Source organism: Jaculus jaculus, chromosome 10 (genome assembly GCF_020740685.1).
Source record: "Jaculus jaculus isolate mJacJac1 chromosome 10, mJacJac1.mat.Y.cur, whole genome shotgun sequence".
Lineage (NCBI taxonomy): Eukaryota > Metazoa > Chordata > Mammalia > Rodentia > Dipodidae > Jaculus > Jaculus jaculus.
Window position 1 is genome coordinate 116118281 of NC_059111.1, and position 15787 is coordinate 116134067.

General features: G+C 53.5%; 1 protein-coding gene across 2 annotated transcripts in view; it reads left to right on the forward strand.

Annotated features, from left to right (window-relative positions):
- Prkag2 (protein kinase AMP-activated non-catalytic subunit gamma 2) overlaps nt 1–15787 on the forward strand; it is a 272478-nt gene that overhangs the window by 69844 nt on the left and 186847 nt on the right. For both annotated transcript variants that reach the window (XM_045160311.1, XM_045160312.1), the window contains exons 2-3: nt 5872–5943; nt 14325–14607. In XM_045160311.1, coding sequence (XP_045016246.1) covers nt 5872–5943; nt 14325–14607 — 355 coding nt within the window. The remainder of the gene's footprint in view (nt 1–5871; nt 5944–14324; nt 14608–15787) is intronic.

Sequence of the window (15787 nt, forward strand, 5' to 3'; positions counted from 1 at the left end):
CCTGGCTCCAATGCCTCTGCATTTGTTCCTTCTTTTTCTGAGAGCGGTTACATAAGATGACTGTTTCTCAAAGACTCCAATTGACCGTGGTCTTGGCCACCTCCTGCAGCCCATCAGTACCAAGAACCACCCATTTGGCGGTTTTTAAGGGTTGCGCAAGACTGGCCCAAGTAGAGCCACCCTGCTTGTGCCTCCCACCTGGAGGGCTTGCCAAGGCCATGTCCACAGGAGGAAGGCTGTGTGCCTTCATGGCAGCTCAGCGAAAGATGTGATTAGAGCCGTGGGAGCCGCCCACCATGCCCATGACAGAGTACACCCAGTGAGGTGGCTGGAAAGAAGACGTCTAGCAACGAAGGTGAGGAGGCCACGTGTGGCTCGGCCATGTTCACCCCCAGTCACTCACTAGGACTCTTCTGGCATTTTTGCCCTAACTTCCAGCCTTTGGGATTGAAGGCCCTGGAAATCAATAGAGAAACCAAGGGTTTGAATCCAGTGGGAGGCCAAGAGCAGAAGCCTGAGTTGTTCCTCTGCGGCGCACAGCGAAGACCATGAGGCAGCTGGCCGGGCTTGGGGAGTGCTTTCTGGAGCCCGGCGCTGTCTGGGAGGAAATGGTGTCTGTGACTCAGCTGGAGAGTGAAGAGGTGCTTTGTGTTTGGAATCTTGCAGCCTGTAAATTGCTCCTGGGGAGGCTGGGGGACGCTCTGTGAGTCAAGAGCTTGACGCACTAGCAGGAGGACCTGAGTTTAGACCGCCAGAACCCACGCAAAACACCAGATGTGGCAGAACGCATCTATATTCCTAGCACTGGTGGAAATGGGGAACCCCTGGGGCTCACTGCTCAGCCAGCCTAGCTAAGTTGGTAACTCCCTGGGTTCATGGAGAGACTCTGGCTCAATGAATAAGGTGGAACCAGGCATGGTGGCGCACGCCTTTAATCCCAGCACTCAGAAGGCAGAGGTGCGAGGATCACCATGAGTTCGAGGCCACCCTGAGACTACGTAGTGAATTTCAGGTCAGCCTGGGCTAGAGTGAGACCCGACCTTGAAAAAAACAAATAACAAAATAAAACAAAAGAGTAAAATGGAGAGTGATGGAGTAAAACACTAGACATCAACCTCTGGCCTCTGCATGCCCAACACACAGACACACACGTGCTTAGCCGCACCCACAAATATGCACACACACCATACACATGCAAAAATAAATAAAATGGGGCTGGAGAGATGAATTAGCATTAAGGTGCTTGCCTGCGAAGCCTAAGGATCCAGGTTCAATTCTCCAGGTCCCATGTTAGCCAGATGCACAAGGGGGTACATGCGTCTGGAGTTCGTTTGCAGTGGCTAGTGGCCTTGGTAGGCCCATTCTCTCTCTAATAAATAAAAATCAAATCAAATCAAATAAATGCTCATGAACCTTCCTGTTCAACTACTCAGACTAAAAACAGACTAGGTAGGCTAAGAGCCACCTTCAGGAATGATCTATCTGGTTAAACCCTCTGGGACAAATAGAAAGCCAGAGTTCTCATGGGATCCAAGACCCCCAGAGGAAGCAGCCAGCAGAGCCTGCTCTTTTTAGCTCTGTCTTTGCAGACAGGAGCAACCATATTCTCTTGCACCCAAGAGATGCCAGCATTGACAGGCTGCTCATGCCTGCGAGAGAGCTTTGACTTGGAAGTCTCAGTCCAGGGTAATGCCAGGTAGTGCTCTGGGTCCTGGGGTTGGGGTTCGGTTCTGTTCAGTGGGGTGCAGAGTGAAAGTCATTCTAGATGTATTCCTAACCTGGTAGGAATCAGACCGGAATTTTCAGCCATGCTGAGGCGGGGGGGGGTTGTGGGGGTGGGCACAGGTGCCGCGTTCGTGCTCTCAGCAGCCCTCCACCCCGGGCACCTCAGCTGCAACAACAGTGCTCTGTTGTGACAGAACATCAAAAACAGCCCCTTCCATGCACATTCAGCGCCTACTGCTGGGGCTGAACCATGCGTGAAGACCCTGTCCTATAAGCTCAGCACGTCGTGAGTTTGCCTGACGCCCCAGGTCTGTTCTTCTGAGAGGGACACTGGGACAAGAGGGAGGTCAGGGGAAGTTATGTTGAGATGAGGAGCTGTACAAAACCATGCTGAAAGTGCGAAGCCGGCGCCTTCCGTGGGCGGGGTGTAGGGAGATGGGGGGGGGGAGGATATTTTGTACCTTTCTGCCATTTGTACCAACAGCATCTGTTACTTTCAGTTACAAAGAAGACTTTAAAGAGAAAATCCGTTTCCTAAGAATGAATCCCTAAATTACACAAATTCTTGTCCAGCCTGCCTTCTTCCCCGAGTCTGCACTTCTAGAAGAGCCTTCTCAGTCCCTCTCTCTCTCTCTCTCTCTCTTTCTCTCTCTCTCCCTCTCTCTCTGTGATATGCACATGTGTGTACAGATGCGTGCACCCAGTACACACACATGGAGGCCAGAAGAGACTGCTGGATGGCCCCTTCTATCTCATCTGCGTGTTTCCTTGAGACAGAGAACCTCTCAACCCAGAGCTGGTTTTGGTCACTGAGCCCAGCAATTCTCCAGTCTCTGCCACTGTGCAGGGCTGGGGTTATAGGCATGTGTGGCCACACCCAGCTTTTTAAAAATGTGCATGCTGGGGGGCTGGAGGGATGGCTTAGTGGTTAAGACATTTGCCTGCAAAAGCCAAAGAACCCACGTTCAATTCCCCAGGACCATGTTAGCCAGATGCACAAGGGGGCACACGTGTCTGGAGTTCATTTGCAGTGGCTGGAGGCCCTGGCACACCCATTCTCTCTTCTCCTTTCTCCGTCAAATAAATAAACAAATAAATAATATAAATAATAATATATATTTTTTTGAGGTAGGGTCTCATTCTGGTCCAGGCTGACCTGAAATTAACTATGTAGTCTCAGGGTGGCCTTGAATTCACAGTGATCCTCCTACCTCTGCCTCCCAAGTGCTGGGACTAAAGGCGTGCACCACCGTGCCCAGCTAAATAATAATATTTTAAAAATGTGGATGCTGGGGATTCAAACTCAGAAGGTCTCAGGCCCTTATGTGTCACAGAAAGCACTCTTGTCCACTGAGTCATTTCTCACCCTCAGTGAGCTGATTCCAAGGTCAGTGCACATACCAAGAATCCCCTCAAACATGGGGCTCTTATCATTTGTCCTGATGCTTCCCAACATGTTAACTGAGCAGTCCAAGTCCTGACAGTTCATTTTCTTCAAACACTTAACTCCTACTACCAGGCCCACAGCACGCAGGAACAGGATCACGTCTCCAAAGGCCCTGCCGGCCGGCTCCTGCGCGTGTGGTCCCGGTCCGTGGAGCGTGGAGGCTGCTGAGGCGGCCCTAGGCTCACGGCCCAGCCTCTGTGTCTTGCTGCTTCCACATGGCCCAGTGAGGAGGGAAGAGATTGGGGCTGGAAGTATAGAGTCAGTGGCAGGGGGAAGACGTGAAACTCCGGGAGGTTCGGAACGCAAGGACTGCATGCAGAGGGCGGGCTCCGGGAGCCTGGGCCCTTGCAGAAGGTCAGTGGAGCGAAGAAGCCATAGCCCCCATTGTTCCCCAGCCGACGGGCTCATTGCCATAGTTGAAGGGAGAGATTTTTCCCGCATGGTCCCCCAAGGTGCACAGGTTTCTTGGAGAGGATTGGGAGATGAGAGCCCAGATTAGAATCATGGAATGTGAGGCAGGGGAGCCTTCCAGCAAAGCTAGCCACCTGTGCCAGGGGACTTCCTGCTGGGCCACTTGACTAAAGTCAACCATGAAGCTGTGGTCGGTTTGAATAGAAACGTCTGTGAACTCATGCTGGGGAAATGGCATGCCAAGAGCGTCCTGGTCTAGGCTGGGCACACACCATCTTGTCTCAAAGCCCCACATGAATCTCCTTGCCTGGGGTGCTTCGCGTGAGGAACAAACCAGTGTTTAGGGAAGGGCTTTCACGTGGGAAGTTGCTTCTTCGGAGCAAATGTTACAGTGCGGTGACTGCACATGGGACCCGTGTGCCCACCCCTCCGCACATCCCGTAGCCTCACACTGGCTGCTTGGGCAGGTGGGGGGCTTGGTCAGGAATTGGTTCAGATATTAGGCAGTCCTTCAGGCACACTGGGGGCAGCTCCCTGACAGACCCAGAGCAGTACAGAAGGACCAGGTGAGTGGCTTCTCCCTTGCCCGCAACAGATTCCAAGTCTAGAGAAGTGAACAAGAGTTTCAGAGCCATGGGTCCTTCTGGAGACCCCTGTCTGAGGACTAGGAACACAGATCATGGAGAAATTAGCTGTCTCAGGGTGGGCGCAAGGCTCTGATTTTGTGTTTGTGTTTTTGTTGTGTTGTTGTTTTTATGAGAGAGAGAGAATTGGCACACCAGGGCCTTAGCCACTGCAGACGAACTCCATCTTTTGTGCATGTATCACCTTGTACATCTGGCTTATGTGGGTTCCGGGGAGTCGAACCTGGGTCCTTAGGCTTCGCAGGCAAGCACCTTGACTGCTAAGCCATCTCTCCAGCTGTGGTGTTGTCTTTGAGACAAGGTCTCAGGGAGTCCAGGTTGGCTTCAAATCTGCTACGCTGAATTTCTGATCCTTCTGCTAACACCCCTGAGAGTACGTCTACAATGCTGGCATGCCTGACAGACTCCCATCACCCACGCGCTGCCCACCTTCTGCTGCCCATCCCTGAGCTCTGTTGATTCTCTAATACCATCTCCCCAAACCCAGTCAGTCGCCTTCCCAGAGATGCACCTCCTTGGACCACTTCATGGAGGCCTCATGGCCTGTGCCATGAGAAATGAAGTCTTACCTATCAGCCACTGCCCACGACATTCCTAGATGGGCCGCCACTCCTTGCACCCACCTCCCTTGTCTTATTCCCTCCCGTCCACTGGCTGAGCTTCTCACCTCACTTCCCTGGGGTGGTGGTGGGAGGGAATTGGTATGATGTTCTGGAAAGGACTGTAGAGGGCTATCAGCATCTTGGGAAGGGGCAATCTAATTTTCTTTGCCTTCTCCTCTTCTTTTTAATGATTTATTTTTATTTATTAGAGACAGAGAGGGAGGGAGAGAGAATGGGCGTGTCAGGGCCTTTAGCCACTGCAAACAAACTCCAGATGCCTGTGCCACCTTGTGCATCTGGCTTACATGGGACCTGGAGAATCGAGCCTGTGTCCTTAGGCTTCGCAGGCACACGCCTTAACCACTAAGCCATCTTTCCAGCCCTCCTCTTCTTTCTAAAGTTTGTTTTTATTTGTGTTTTATGTGCATGTGTGTGCAGGTTCACATGAACAACCTCAGGTGTCATCCTTGGGCATGCAGTCCACTCTCATTGTCCCGGAGCTCCCAGATTAGGCTAAACTAGCTGGCCAGTGAGTTCCAGGGATCTTGCTGTATGTGTCATCACATGTGACATGTTTTTCCAATTTTATTTATTTTATTTGCATGCAGAGAAAGAGAGAGAGAGAGAGAGAGAGAGAGAGAGGGAGAAGGAGAGACAGACAGAGCAAATGGACACTCCAGGGCCTCTAGGCATTGTAAATGAACTCCAGATGCATATGCCACTTTGAGCATCTGGCTTACGTGGGTGCCACGGAATCGAAGCCAGGTCATCAGGCTCTGCAGACAAGCGCCTTAACCACTGGGCAATCTCACCAGCCCACATCTGACATTTTTACACAGGTTCTGGGGATCAAGGGCAAGCCCTGATTGCCCTCATGCTTACCAGGCAAAGACTTCACCTCCTCCTCCATGCACCATCCCTGCCCCTCCCTGATGGCTTGTCCTTTGGAGAGAACTCCATGGGAGCAGTGATATCTTCCAGGGCCATGTGCGCCTGTCATGAGAGTCATTGGCAGTGACCTTGTTCTTGCTTCCCCTCCTAGGACCTGAGCTCCTTTGCCATGCCGCTCCTGGATGGAGACCTGGAGAGTTCGGAAAAGCATTCCTCTCGAAAGGTAAGGCCTCCCTCCATGAGGTTTCTCTCCGCCCACCAGAGGCTCCCTCAGGGTAGGCAGAGCCCAGGCACCCTTCCGCCTGTACTTTCACGAGGTGCCCACCAGCATACCACCTGCACAGTGGCCATGGCTGAGCCCAGAACTTTGCTCACCAGGATGGGCACCCTGGGGCTTTATTCCATCCTCCTGGCCACACTCTGGGCTATGACTCCAGTCTCCCAGAGTAGGCAAAGCTGAAAGAATATGACCACGGAACTGAGTGCTGGGTGCCAGGTGGCGAGCAGGAGAGTAAAGGCATTGGTTAGTGTCAGGTGTGGTGGCACGTACCTGTGGTCCCAGCACTGAGGAGGCAGAGAAAGGAGGATCATTGGGGCTTGCTGGACAAGTCCAGGCTAGCTTAATTGAGGATCACTGGGCCAGTGAAAGAGCCTATCTCCAAAACAGGTGGACATTGTACCTAAGGAGTGGACAGTGTCCCTGAGGATGGCGCCGAGGCTGTTCTTGGGCCTCCACATGCGTGCACACACATATGTGCCTTCACCTGCACACATATGAACACACGTACATGCCTGCATGCTCCCCATATGCAGACATACACGCAAACAAATGAGCAGGAGCATGTTTGAGAACAGCTCTGGTTTTTTAGACTTCCACCACAGACGGAGTTTGTCTGCCCACCGCCTCCCCAGGCCTTAGAGGGGCGCGCTTCTCACCAGCCCCCCACACCCATTCCCGTTCCCATCTCTCTGTAACTCGCTTTCCCTTTCCCCGACGGTCAGTTTCTTTTCCATTAGAAAACTAGCGTCTCCAGGGCTGTTAGCCACAGGGGTCCGGTGAGGAGAGCATAGGGTGGTGAGCTGATGGCAGCAGGTGAGGGGTTGTGGCCACCTCACAGAAGTGCAAAGGGGAGTGGCAGAGGACTGGGCAAGGAACCCTCCCTGGCATCCTGCCATCCCCTGACCCATCTGGCATGTGTGCCAGGAGGGATTGGCAGAGAGGTACTCCCTATCATGGCTGGGAACAGCTGCTGGGCACCTGCCAGCCCCGGGATTAGGGTGTGAGTTCCAATACTGGAAAAAGCTAGTCTATTCACCAAGCATTTGAATCACATACAATAGAATCAACAAATTGGTTTAGGCCCACTGGGCTCAGTTGGCACCACTCCCCGGCCCCACCTTGCCTTGCCCAAGGAAACCTATTAGCAGTTATTGTGACCTAGCCAAAAACACTGTCAGAGAAGGGCCTCAGGCCTGGGCCAGCAGAGAATGAACAGGAGTGGCAGGAAGGTGCCACCAAGCTTAGAAACTGCCATGCAGCTGGTTGTTCACTGGTCCTCTATGCCTTTCTTTTTTCCAAGATAGGGTCTTGCTTTAGCCCAGGCTGACCTGGAATTCACTATGTAGTCTCAGGGTTGCCTCGAACTCTCAGCCATCCTCCTACTTCTGCCTCCCGAGTGCTGGCATTAAAGGCATGCGCCACCACACCGGCTGTCTGTGCTGTTTGTCCACCATCCTTCCCTTGTGGAAAACCCAGAAGGAGCCGAGGCTGCAGCAGAGCTGGTCTGAGTGGGCTGCGGCTTCCCTTGGTCCCACACAGTACCTGCAGCGTGCTCGGTGAGGCCGAGGTCGGGCAGCTGATGGGAAAGTGCCCTGAAGCTGTCCTTGCCTCCCACGGCCTTTGCTTGGAGCTTGTCTGACACCAGTGATGGTGTTTGTTGAGTTCAGGACGTGGCCTGGCCTATGCTGGGGAAAACTAGAAACTTATAGAGCATGCCCTTTCCCTCCCCCGTGCCTCCTGATGCCACTGAGTGCAGTGTCTCCCCTGGGCAGCATTTTGCTGATGGGAAGGATTTGAAGGGTGCTAAGGGGGGGCTGAGGGTCCTCACAGGCTTTGCTATCATTGTCCACTGCCACCTCGCCCTGCGCACCCCAGAGAGCAGTTCTTCCTGGTTCCAGGACCATCTGCTTTTCCACTAGCCTGAGGTTCAGCGTCCTGGGACCACTGTCCTGAGTCCCTCTGATTCTAAGGACCTCTGGTATGGTGACAGACAGGGTGTTGCAGTCAGGTTCATATTGCTGGCAGGAAACACCTGGCCCAGAGCAGCTTGTGTGAAAAAAAAAAGGTTTTTTTTGCTTACTTGAGACTCAAGGGGAAGTTCCACGATGGCAGGGAAAACGATGGCATGAGCAGAGAGGGTGGACATCATCCCCTGGTCAACATCAGGTGGACAATAGCAACAGGAGAGTGTGCCAAACACTGGCAAGGGGGAGCTGGCTACAACACCTATAAACCCACTCCCAACAATACACCACCTCCAGGAGGTTTCAATTCCCAAATCTCCATCAGCTGGGAACCTAGCATTGAGAACACTTGAGTTCATGGGGGACACCTGAATCACACCACCACACGGGATGACCTTTCTTGTAGGCATGGTGAGATTATTATTGACAACTTCCATAATTATAGACAATACACCATAATTCCTTCCCCCCACTTTTCCCTTTGCAACTTTACTCTCCATAATATATCCTCCCCTTCTCCATCAGTGTCTCTTTTATTTTGAGGGCATGATCTTTTCCTCCTAATATGTTGGTCTTGTGTAGGTAGTGTCAGGCACTGTGAGGTCATGGATATCTAGGCCATTTTGTGTCTGGAGTAAGGAGTCCTACCCTTCCTTTGGCTTTTACATTCTTTCCACCACCTCTTCTACAATGGACCCTGAGCCTTGGAAGGTGGGATAGAGATGTTTCAGTGCTGAACACTCCTCTGTCACTTCTTCTCAGCACTATGGTCTCTTTTGAGTCATTCCTGAAGTCACTGCCATCTGAAAAGAGAAGCTTCTCTAACCAAAAGTGAGAGCAGCATTAATATATGGGTGTGAACACCAGAAGTGCTTGCTGGGCAGTTTGGTGGGCACAGTGTATCACCACTTCTTCACAACCATGACCCAGTTCAAAACGGAAATTCCCGAGGAGAGCCCGATCAGGTCACATTCCCATCCATGTCTGACCCTTTCTGGGACTGACAGGAGGCCCAGGCTGGATCGGGGGTAGTGCCAGGCTCCCAAGGCAGCAAGGGGGTGAGGATGAGGAAGGCTGTGGTGACGTCTGCAGTGGAGGGAGCCCATGCGGCCCAGGGAAGGGCCGGGATGCTGGACGTCATGACGTGTCTGCTCCCGGTAACCTCAGCGGCTCTCTTCCCCACGGAGAGCCACTGCTCACATCCACTTGTGCAGGTGGGGTGTGCGTGGAGCTGCAGCCACAAGGTGACCTTACTCCTTACTCCTGTTTAAGTGGACTTAAATCGAATTCTTCCTCACTGTCCCAGGATAGTGACGATGGCAAATGGTCATCTCCATCGCTCCCAGGACTTCCATCCTCGGCTTCTCCAAAGGTCCCAGGATCCCATACAGCGTGTGTGTGTACGCGCACACACATGCACACACTTTTTTTTTTTTGAGGTAGGGGCTTCCTCTATCCCAGGGCGACTCAGAATTCACTGTGTAGTCTCAAACTGGCCTCAAACTCACAGCAATCCCCCTACCTCCGCCTCCTGAGTGCTGGGACTTAAGGCGTGCGCCACCACACTCAGCAGAGGAAAGACAGAACAGGAGTGTGACAACCTCCAGGGGCTACAAACGAACTCCAGATATGTGCACCACCTTGTGCATCTGGCTTTATGTGGGCTCCGTGGAACCAAACTCGGGTCATTAGGCTTTGCAGACAAGTGCCTTAACTGCTGAGCCACCTTGCCAGCTCCAACACACACATTTTTTTTATGAGGATACATCATGAGGATAAGGAAACGAGGCTGCCTTGGTAGTGTGACCCCTTTGTAACCGAGCAGGACCTGAGTCCAGGTTACTTGACGCTCAGTCCTCTGTGTTCTCCCACAAAGCCTTAATAACCTGAACAGCAGCCTAGGTGGACAGCTAATCAGGGTTATATCCTAAGCAGGACAGGTCCTATGCTCATGCTTCCTGACACTTGTCCTGCTTCTTTCTACCTATAATCAAGATCTCCAACCTGAGGACATCCCTGTCTCTCACCATGGTGGCAGGAAGTCTTCACTGGCTGCTGGGCAAATTGTCCATCCGCTTGGCAGCCCCCGGTTGTCGGCCTCCCTGAGTGGGTCATCTATTAGGTACTTGTTGTGCACGGAATGTGAACTGTTCCCCCATAGACTCGTGTCTTTAAAGCCTTAGGCCCTAGCTAGTTGCCTGGTTCCGGAAGGTTGTGGAGCCTCACCGGAGGAAGTGGGTCACTGGAGGTGGGCCTTGGGCTTGCTAGCACAGCCTTGCTTCCTGTTCTTGTCTGCAGATGCTTCTGCCACCCTGTCTCCTCCCCGACACCCTCACAGTGGGCTGTCTCCCCTCAAACTGTGAGCCAAAGTAAAGCCTTCACCCTTGAGCCTCTCCTTCCTTGTCAGGCTTTTGATCACAGCAAGGAGAAAGTAACTGAGGCAGTCGCATTGACAACTCAAGGTGCCTCGGGCAAAGCGCTTTCTCTCCCTTGCTTCCTAGGGCTCCCCCCCAAACAGGCAGGAGTATTGATGCACCTGTGTGAGGAATTCTGGTCACCTGACTGTGCAGCTCCCATGTGTAGCTGCTGGACTAGAACCAGCAAATGAAGGCCATTGCCAGCTGACACCTCTGGAGTCATCAACATCCATGACTGTGGCCACTGTCCAATCAGCCTGGCCAGTTCCAGGGAAGTCTGTGGAATGCCCCAGGCCACTGCCCAACAAATGACCATTATGTCCTGGGACAAATGCCTGGTAACCTTGCTAGCAAGGTTGCCATCCATGCGACGTTGGATGACACCGTCTTTCTAAATAGCGCCTTGCCAACCAGGGCTAGGAATCCTGCTGGCCTTTCCTGTGGTGATTGGGTGAAATCACCATGCAACGGATGCGGAATGCGTCTGGCACATGGCAGGTGCTAGAAGGGCAGAGCTAAGGCAGCAGGTAACCAACCAGCACATGTGGTGCGTGCCAGACCCCACGGGAAGTGTCCCTGCATTGTTGCTGACTCCCAGGGAGCATTCCTCTGGGCAGGGCATGCACTCACTCCTGCCCATTGTTGGCTGCAGACTCCTGTCCGTTCCTCTCTCTGGAAGACCAGCATTTTCTGTACGGCCCACATGGGAGCTCTGGGGTCTACAAACAGCTGTTCTACTTCTGGCAAACCCAGCGTGAGAGGCTAGGCTCACCACTGGATTCCCAGTCTGGCCCCTGCACGCCTCAGCATGGTGGGCTCCTAGTCCCCAGCTTCAGACTTCTCCAACCGCTGGCTCCCTTCAGCCATCACCTCCTTCCCCTGCACCCCCACCCCCCAGCTCCAAGAACACAGGACGCCTAGTTTTGTGCAGTCGCTCCTGGGAGGTCCTGAAGCCGGCCCTGCTCCCTGTCACACCTGCCGCTTTCTCTTCCCTTGGGGAGAAAGGGGGACTCAGCCAAGACCCGAGTATCAGGGATGTGACCTTCACCGACCAGCTCTGCCCATCAGTGGTCTGAGTGCCTGCTCTCCATTAGTTCCTGCAGAGCCAGATGCACCCTGGGGAGTCTCACCCACACTCACAGCATCATCCAGTTACACTGATCAGAGTATCCTTTTCCTGCAGCGAGTCTAATGGCCTGGGCCTCTCTGTGCCTGAGGGCTCCAGAGATGCCTGTGGTCTGCTGCTCCCTGTACGCCCCCCACCCCCACCCAAGCACACTGAGCAGGATTCCCTTCCACATGGGCTGTGTCCTGTGGGAGAGACTGAGCAGGGCCCAATGGCTGGGGTTCGTTGGCCATTTTCAGAAGATGAGAATGGATGGTCTGCTCTCTGAGGCTCCCTTCTCAGGCCTCGTGGCTGAGTTGTTACACGGCCTAGAATTCTGAACCTAGAATAGATGCCCTTCAGTGGGGTCTCAGGGTCCCCCTTGCCCATCAAGTAAGATCGTGCATACAGTCCTGTGTCTCAGAGTCCTGGTTTCATCTCAGACTCAGCTCTGAAGTGCCTCTTCCATCTTACCCATCCTCCTGTCCAAAGTCACCCAGACTTCAAGGTCTTCTAAGAGCTGGTGTCCTCATGACCCATGTTTTCACCGCCCTGGAGAGCAGCCAGCATGCATCTGCCTGTGTTGACGGTGCTTCTGTCTTGCCACTCCTGCTTCGTGACCTCCTTAGGGATCCCCCCCATTTCCCTGCCTGCCTTGTTTCCTCCCTAGAGTTAAACAGGGGCATTTGCCTGCACCCCTCTGCCCAGGCCAAGTCCATGGGCAAGGCGAGTGGCACAGCCTGGCAGAAGCAAGGCTGTGACCCTGCCTTCAGAGACCCCAGGGCTGACTTCCTCCGGCCCTCCTGCCTGACCATCTGGCTCCCTTGGCTCAGCTCCCCTCCCTCCCCTTCTAGCTTCCACAGCCCTTCTTCAAGAACCCTAAAGTGCACAACGATGGCACCATTTGAACATGTATAAAGGGCCACATATACACCATGAGCCATGCTAAATGCCCCACTTGTGGCACAGCCGCACAGCCTGTCATCTTTGCATTCAGGTGACACCCCTCCTCCCCCGTGTAGGTGAAGAAGGTCCAGAGGCCCAGGTCACTCACCTGTCCACACTGGCTGAGATGAGTCACTCAAGCTCAGGTGTGTGCCAGAGCCCCTGCCCAGCCTGCCACCTTGCTATGGGGCTGTCCTTTGTGGAGTTCCCACTGCCCACCCCATGCCCACCAGCCCCACCCACCACCTGGGAAAGCTCTTATTTTAAAATTTATTCTCAGAAGTTATCCTGAGTCCCATAGGCAGGTGGGACAGTGGTGAGACTGAATAGTCAGAGTCTAACTGGTCTTTATATTAAATGTAAGAAAAAGAAAGGGAGGGGAGGGAAAGAAAGAAAAAGAGGAAGGGAAGGAGGGGAGGGAGGAAGGCAGGAAGGAAGAAAGGAAAGAAGGAAAGGAAGGAGAAAGGGAGAGAGAAACGTCTAGAACTTCTTAATAACCAGGTAGGCTTGAATTACCTTGTCCGGGTCACATACTGCTCTTCGGCCTTGAAAGCCATTTGGGAATGTGTCAGCCCCAGATATTTAGGGTCTGGTGGAGGAAGGTGGGACTCTCTGGAAGCTGGTACTCTCTGAATGGGGTGCCTCCACAAGGGCGTCATCACCACCAGTGGGCTTAGAGTTTGGGGGCGCCCTCTAGTGGTGGGAGAGCTCACATGCATCCTGGTCAGGTCCATACCCCCAATCCTGGACAGGCATAGGTTCTGAGCGTCTGTGCTGGACCCAGCTTGCAGCATGGCCCTGGTCACCAGAGCACAGCATTTCCAGGGGCTCCGTTGTCCCATGAGCCTGTGACAGTGGCTTTTCTTTCCCGTAGCTGACCTGTGGTGAGGCGTTCTTGGAGGAGCCTCCAGCTCCCGCGTCGCGGTGTAATAGGACAGCAGCGGGTTACCACACATCACGCTACTGTCGAGACGTCAGCTCTCAGACAGCCCTGCCAAGCTGAGGGCATGACTGCCCTCATTTTTTTGGTGGAGAAACTGAGGCAGCAAGCCCAAGAGTCATGCAGGACTGCACAGATCTTGACAGCAGGGGTCAAGCTCTTGAATCCACTCACGCAGCAGCAACACTGAGTGTCCCCAGAACCTGTGAGCTGTGTGCCTCGGCTTAAAGTTATGGGGCCCAATAACTTTCTTTAGGCCAGAGCTTCAAGTCATTGATGGAGCGAGCCTCTAAAGTTTGTATCCTCCTGGCCTCTGTCAGGGACTTCCAATGCCATAGCAACTGGGGTGAAAAAGAAATCGTCACCTCTGGGGGCTGGCCAGGTTTGATTCCCCAGGATCCACATAAGCCAGATGCACAAGGGGGCACAGGCATCTGGAGTTCATTTGCAGTGGCTAGAGGACCTGGCATGCCCATTCTCTTTCTGTCTCCTCTCTCTTTTTGCTTGCAAAAAATAAAAATAAAAATAATAAAAATAAAAACAATCATCACCTCCTAATGCCCAGTGTGTTTCCTGAGGGGAATCCAAAAACCATACATATCCCTGCAGCCTCCAATGAGTCCAATGGGAACCCTTAGGAGCTGTGGGAGGGGTCAAGGGAGGAGGAGACAGGGATAGTGGGTATCCTTCCTCCTCCTCCTCCTCCAATACCTGGAAGGCCTTATTGAAGAACTGCACAAGGGGCCAGCAGCCTCCAGGATGAGCTACTGACTGGTGTGCCGACCTCAGGTCACGCTGTGCCTTCTGTGTAGAAGAGCTCTGGGGCTGGCTGGCTGTCTGTCTGTCTGTCTGCGCAGTGGGGGTTAGAAGGGACAGTAATGACGGGTCTGCTCAGCGCCAGCCGAGGTCAGAGCCAGGAGCGTGTGACTCACAGATTGCTGGTTTCTCCACAGATGGACAACAGCCCCTTCGGCTCAGGCAGCCCTTCCCGAGGGCTCTTCTCCAAGGCCTCCCAGCCCCGGCCCTCCAGCCCCGTGTCTGCTCCCACGAGGCCCAAGACCAGCCCTGGCTCCCCCAAAACCGTCTTCCCGTTCTCCTACCAGGAGTCCCCTCCGCGCTCGCCACGCCGCATGAGTTTCAGCGGGATTTTCCGCTCCTCGTCCAAAGAGTCCTCGCCCAACTCCAACCCGTCTACCTCGCCCGGGGGCATCAGGTTTTTCTCCCGATCCAGAAAAAGTAAGACACTAATGCTGTGGCTGTAGGTGGGCCCTGGGCTCTGAGGGACCTTCTCTGTAGCCATGTGGCACCACACCCACCAGGTGACTTGCAGTGACTTGGTGCTGAGTGCGTGTGTGTGTGTGGTGACATCTCTTCCAACCAGACACCCTGTTTGTCCTCTGGCATGGTGAGCTCAGGGAGATGAACTGGAAACTGCCTGAGGCTCTCAGTCTGCCCTGTGAAGACAAATATTTGTCTCCAGCCTCCTCGGGAAGCCAGGGTAGGCCTGGCACTCACACTAGACCCATGTGGGGGGCCAGCAGGCTGCCCGATGGGACCCTAGCCCCTGAGGTTTGGAACCTGAGGGCTTTGATGGTGTCTGTTTATGATACTTTCTGTCTGGGGCTCTTGGCACCAGAGTACAAAGGGTGGGACAGATTGGTGGGGGAAATGGAGAATGTATGGAAATCGAGAAAAGGAGACGTATGTCTGAGAGATAGGTGCCTTTGGGCCATTCAGTATTGGTGTCCCAAAGGCAAAGACTGTCACGCCAGCACTTTCAATCATGGTCAAGTTCAACTGTAAGACGAGCAGAGCTTGTTTCCTCCTGGCCTGTGTCTTCTCTTCTCGGGTTTTTCTGCTGATTTAGAGATTTTGCATCAGGGAAGGGAAAGAACTGAACATCAGAAGTCTAAGGTCTTCTTTCCTCTCAGGATCACGTTTGCATGTGGTGACAGCTATGGCAAACATAAAATGTCAGTCCTCCTCAGTCGTGAGGGAGGGAAACGGGGGCTCCTCTCCTTTGGGGTGCGTGTGTTTGTGTGTGTGTGTGTGTGTGTGGTCTATGGGATATTGTTCTTAGTACCCCTAATGCCATTTCCCCACAATGACAGTCCCTTTGCCTCTCTGTGAACGTGTAATACAGAAACCGTGATACGGCACCAATAGGAACACTCGGTGACTGAGGCGCTGCTGGTGTGACAGAGCAGCCGGGGGAGCTGCTGTCCACCTAAATGGCCCAGCAGGGAGCATAAAGTTCCGGCACTGATGTTCTAGAGAGCAGTGTTCTAGAGAGCCACCGTAGGTTGGGGGGCGGCTTCCGAAAAGTCTCATGTGTAGTTGTTCCTCGGTATCCACAAGGGATCTGTTCCAGAACCCCCCATGCTGGCCACTCTGAGGATTCTCAAGCCTGCCGTGG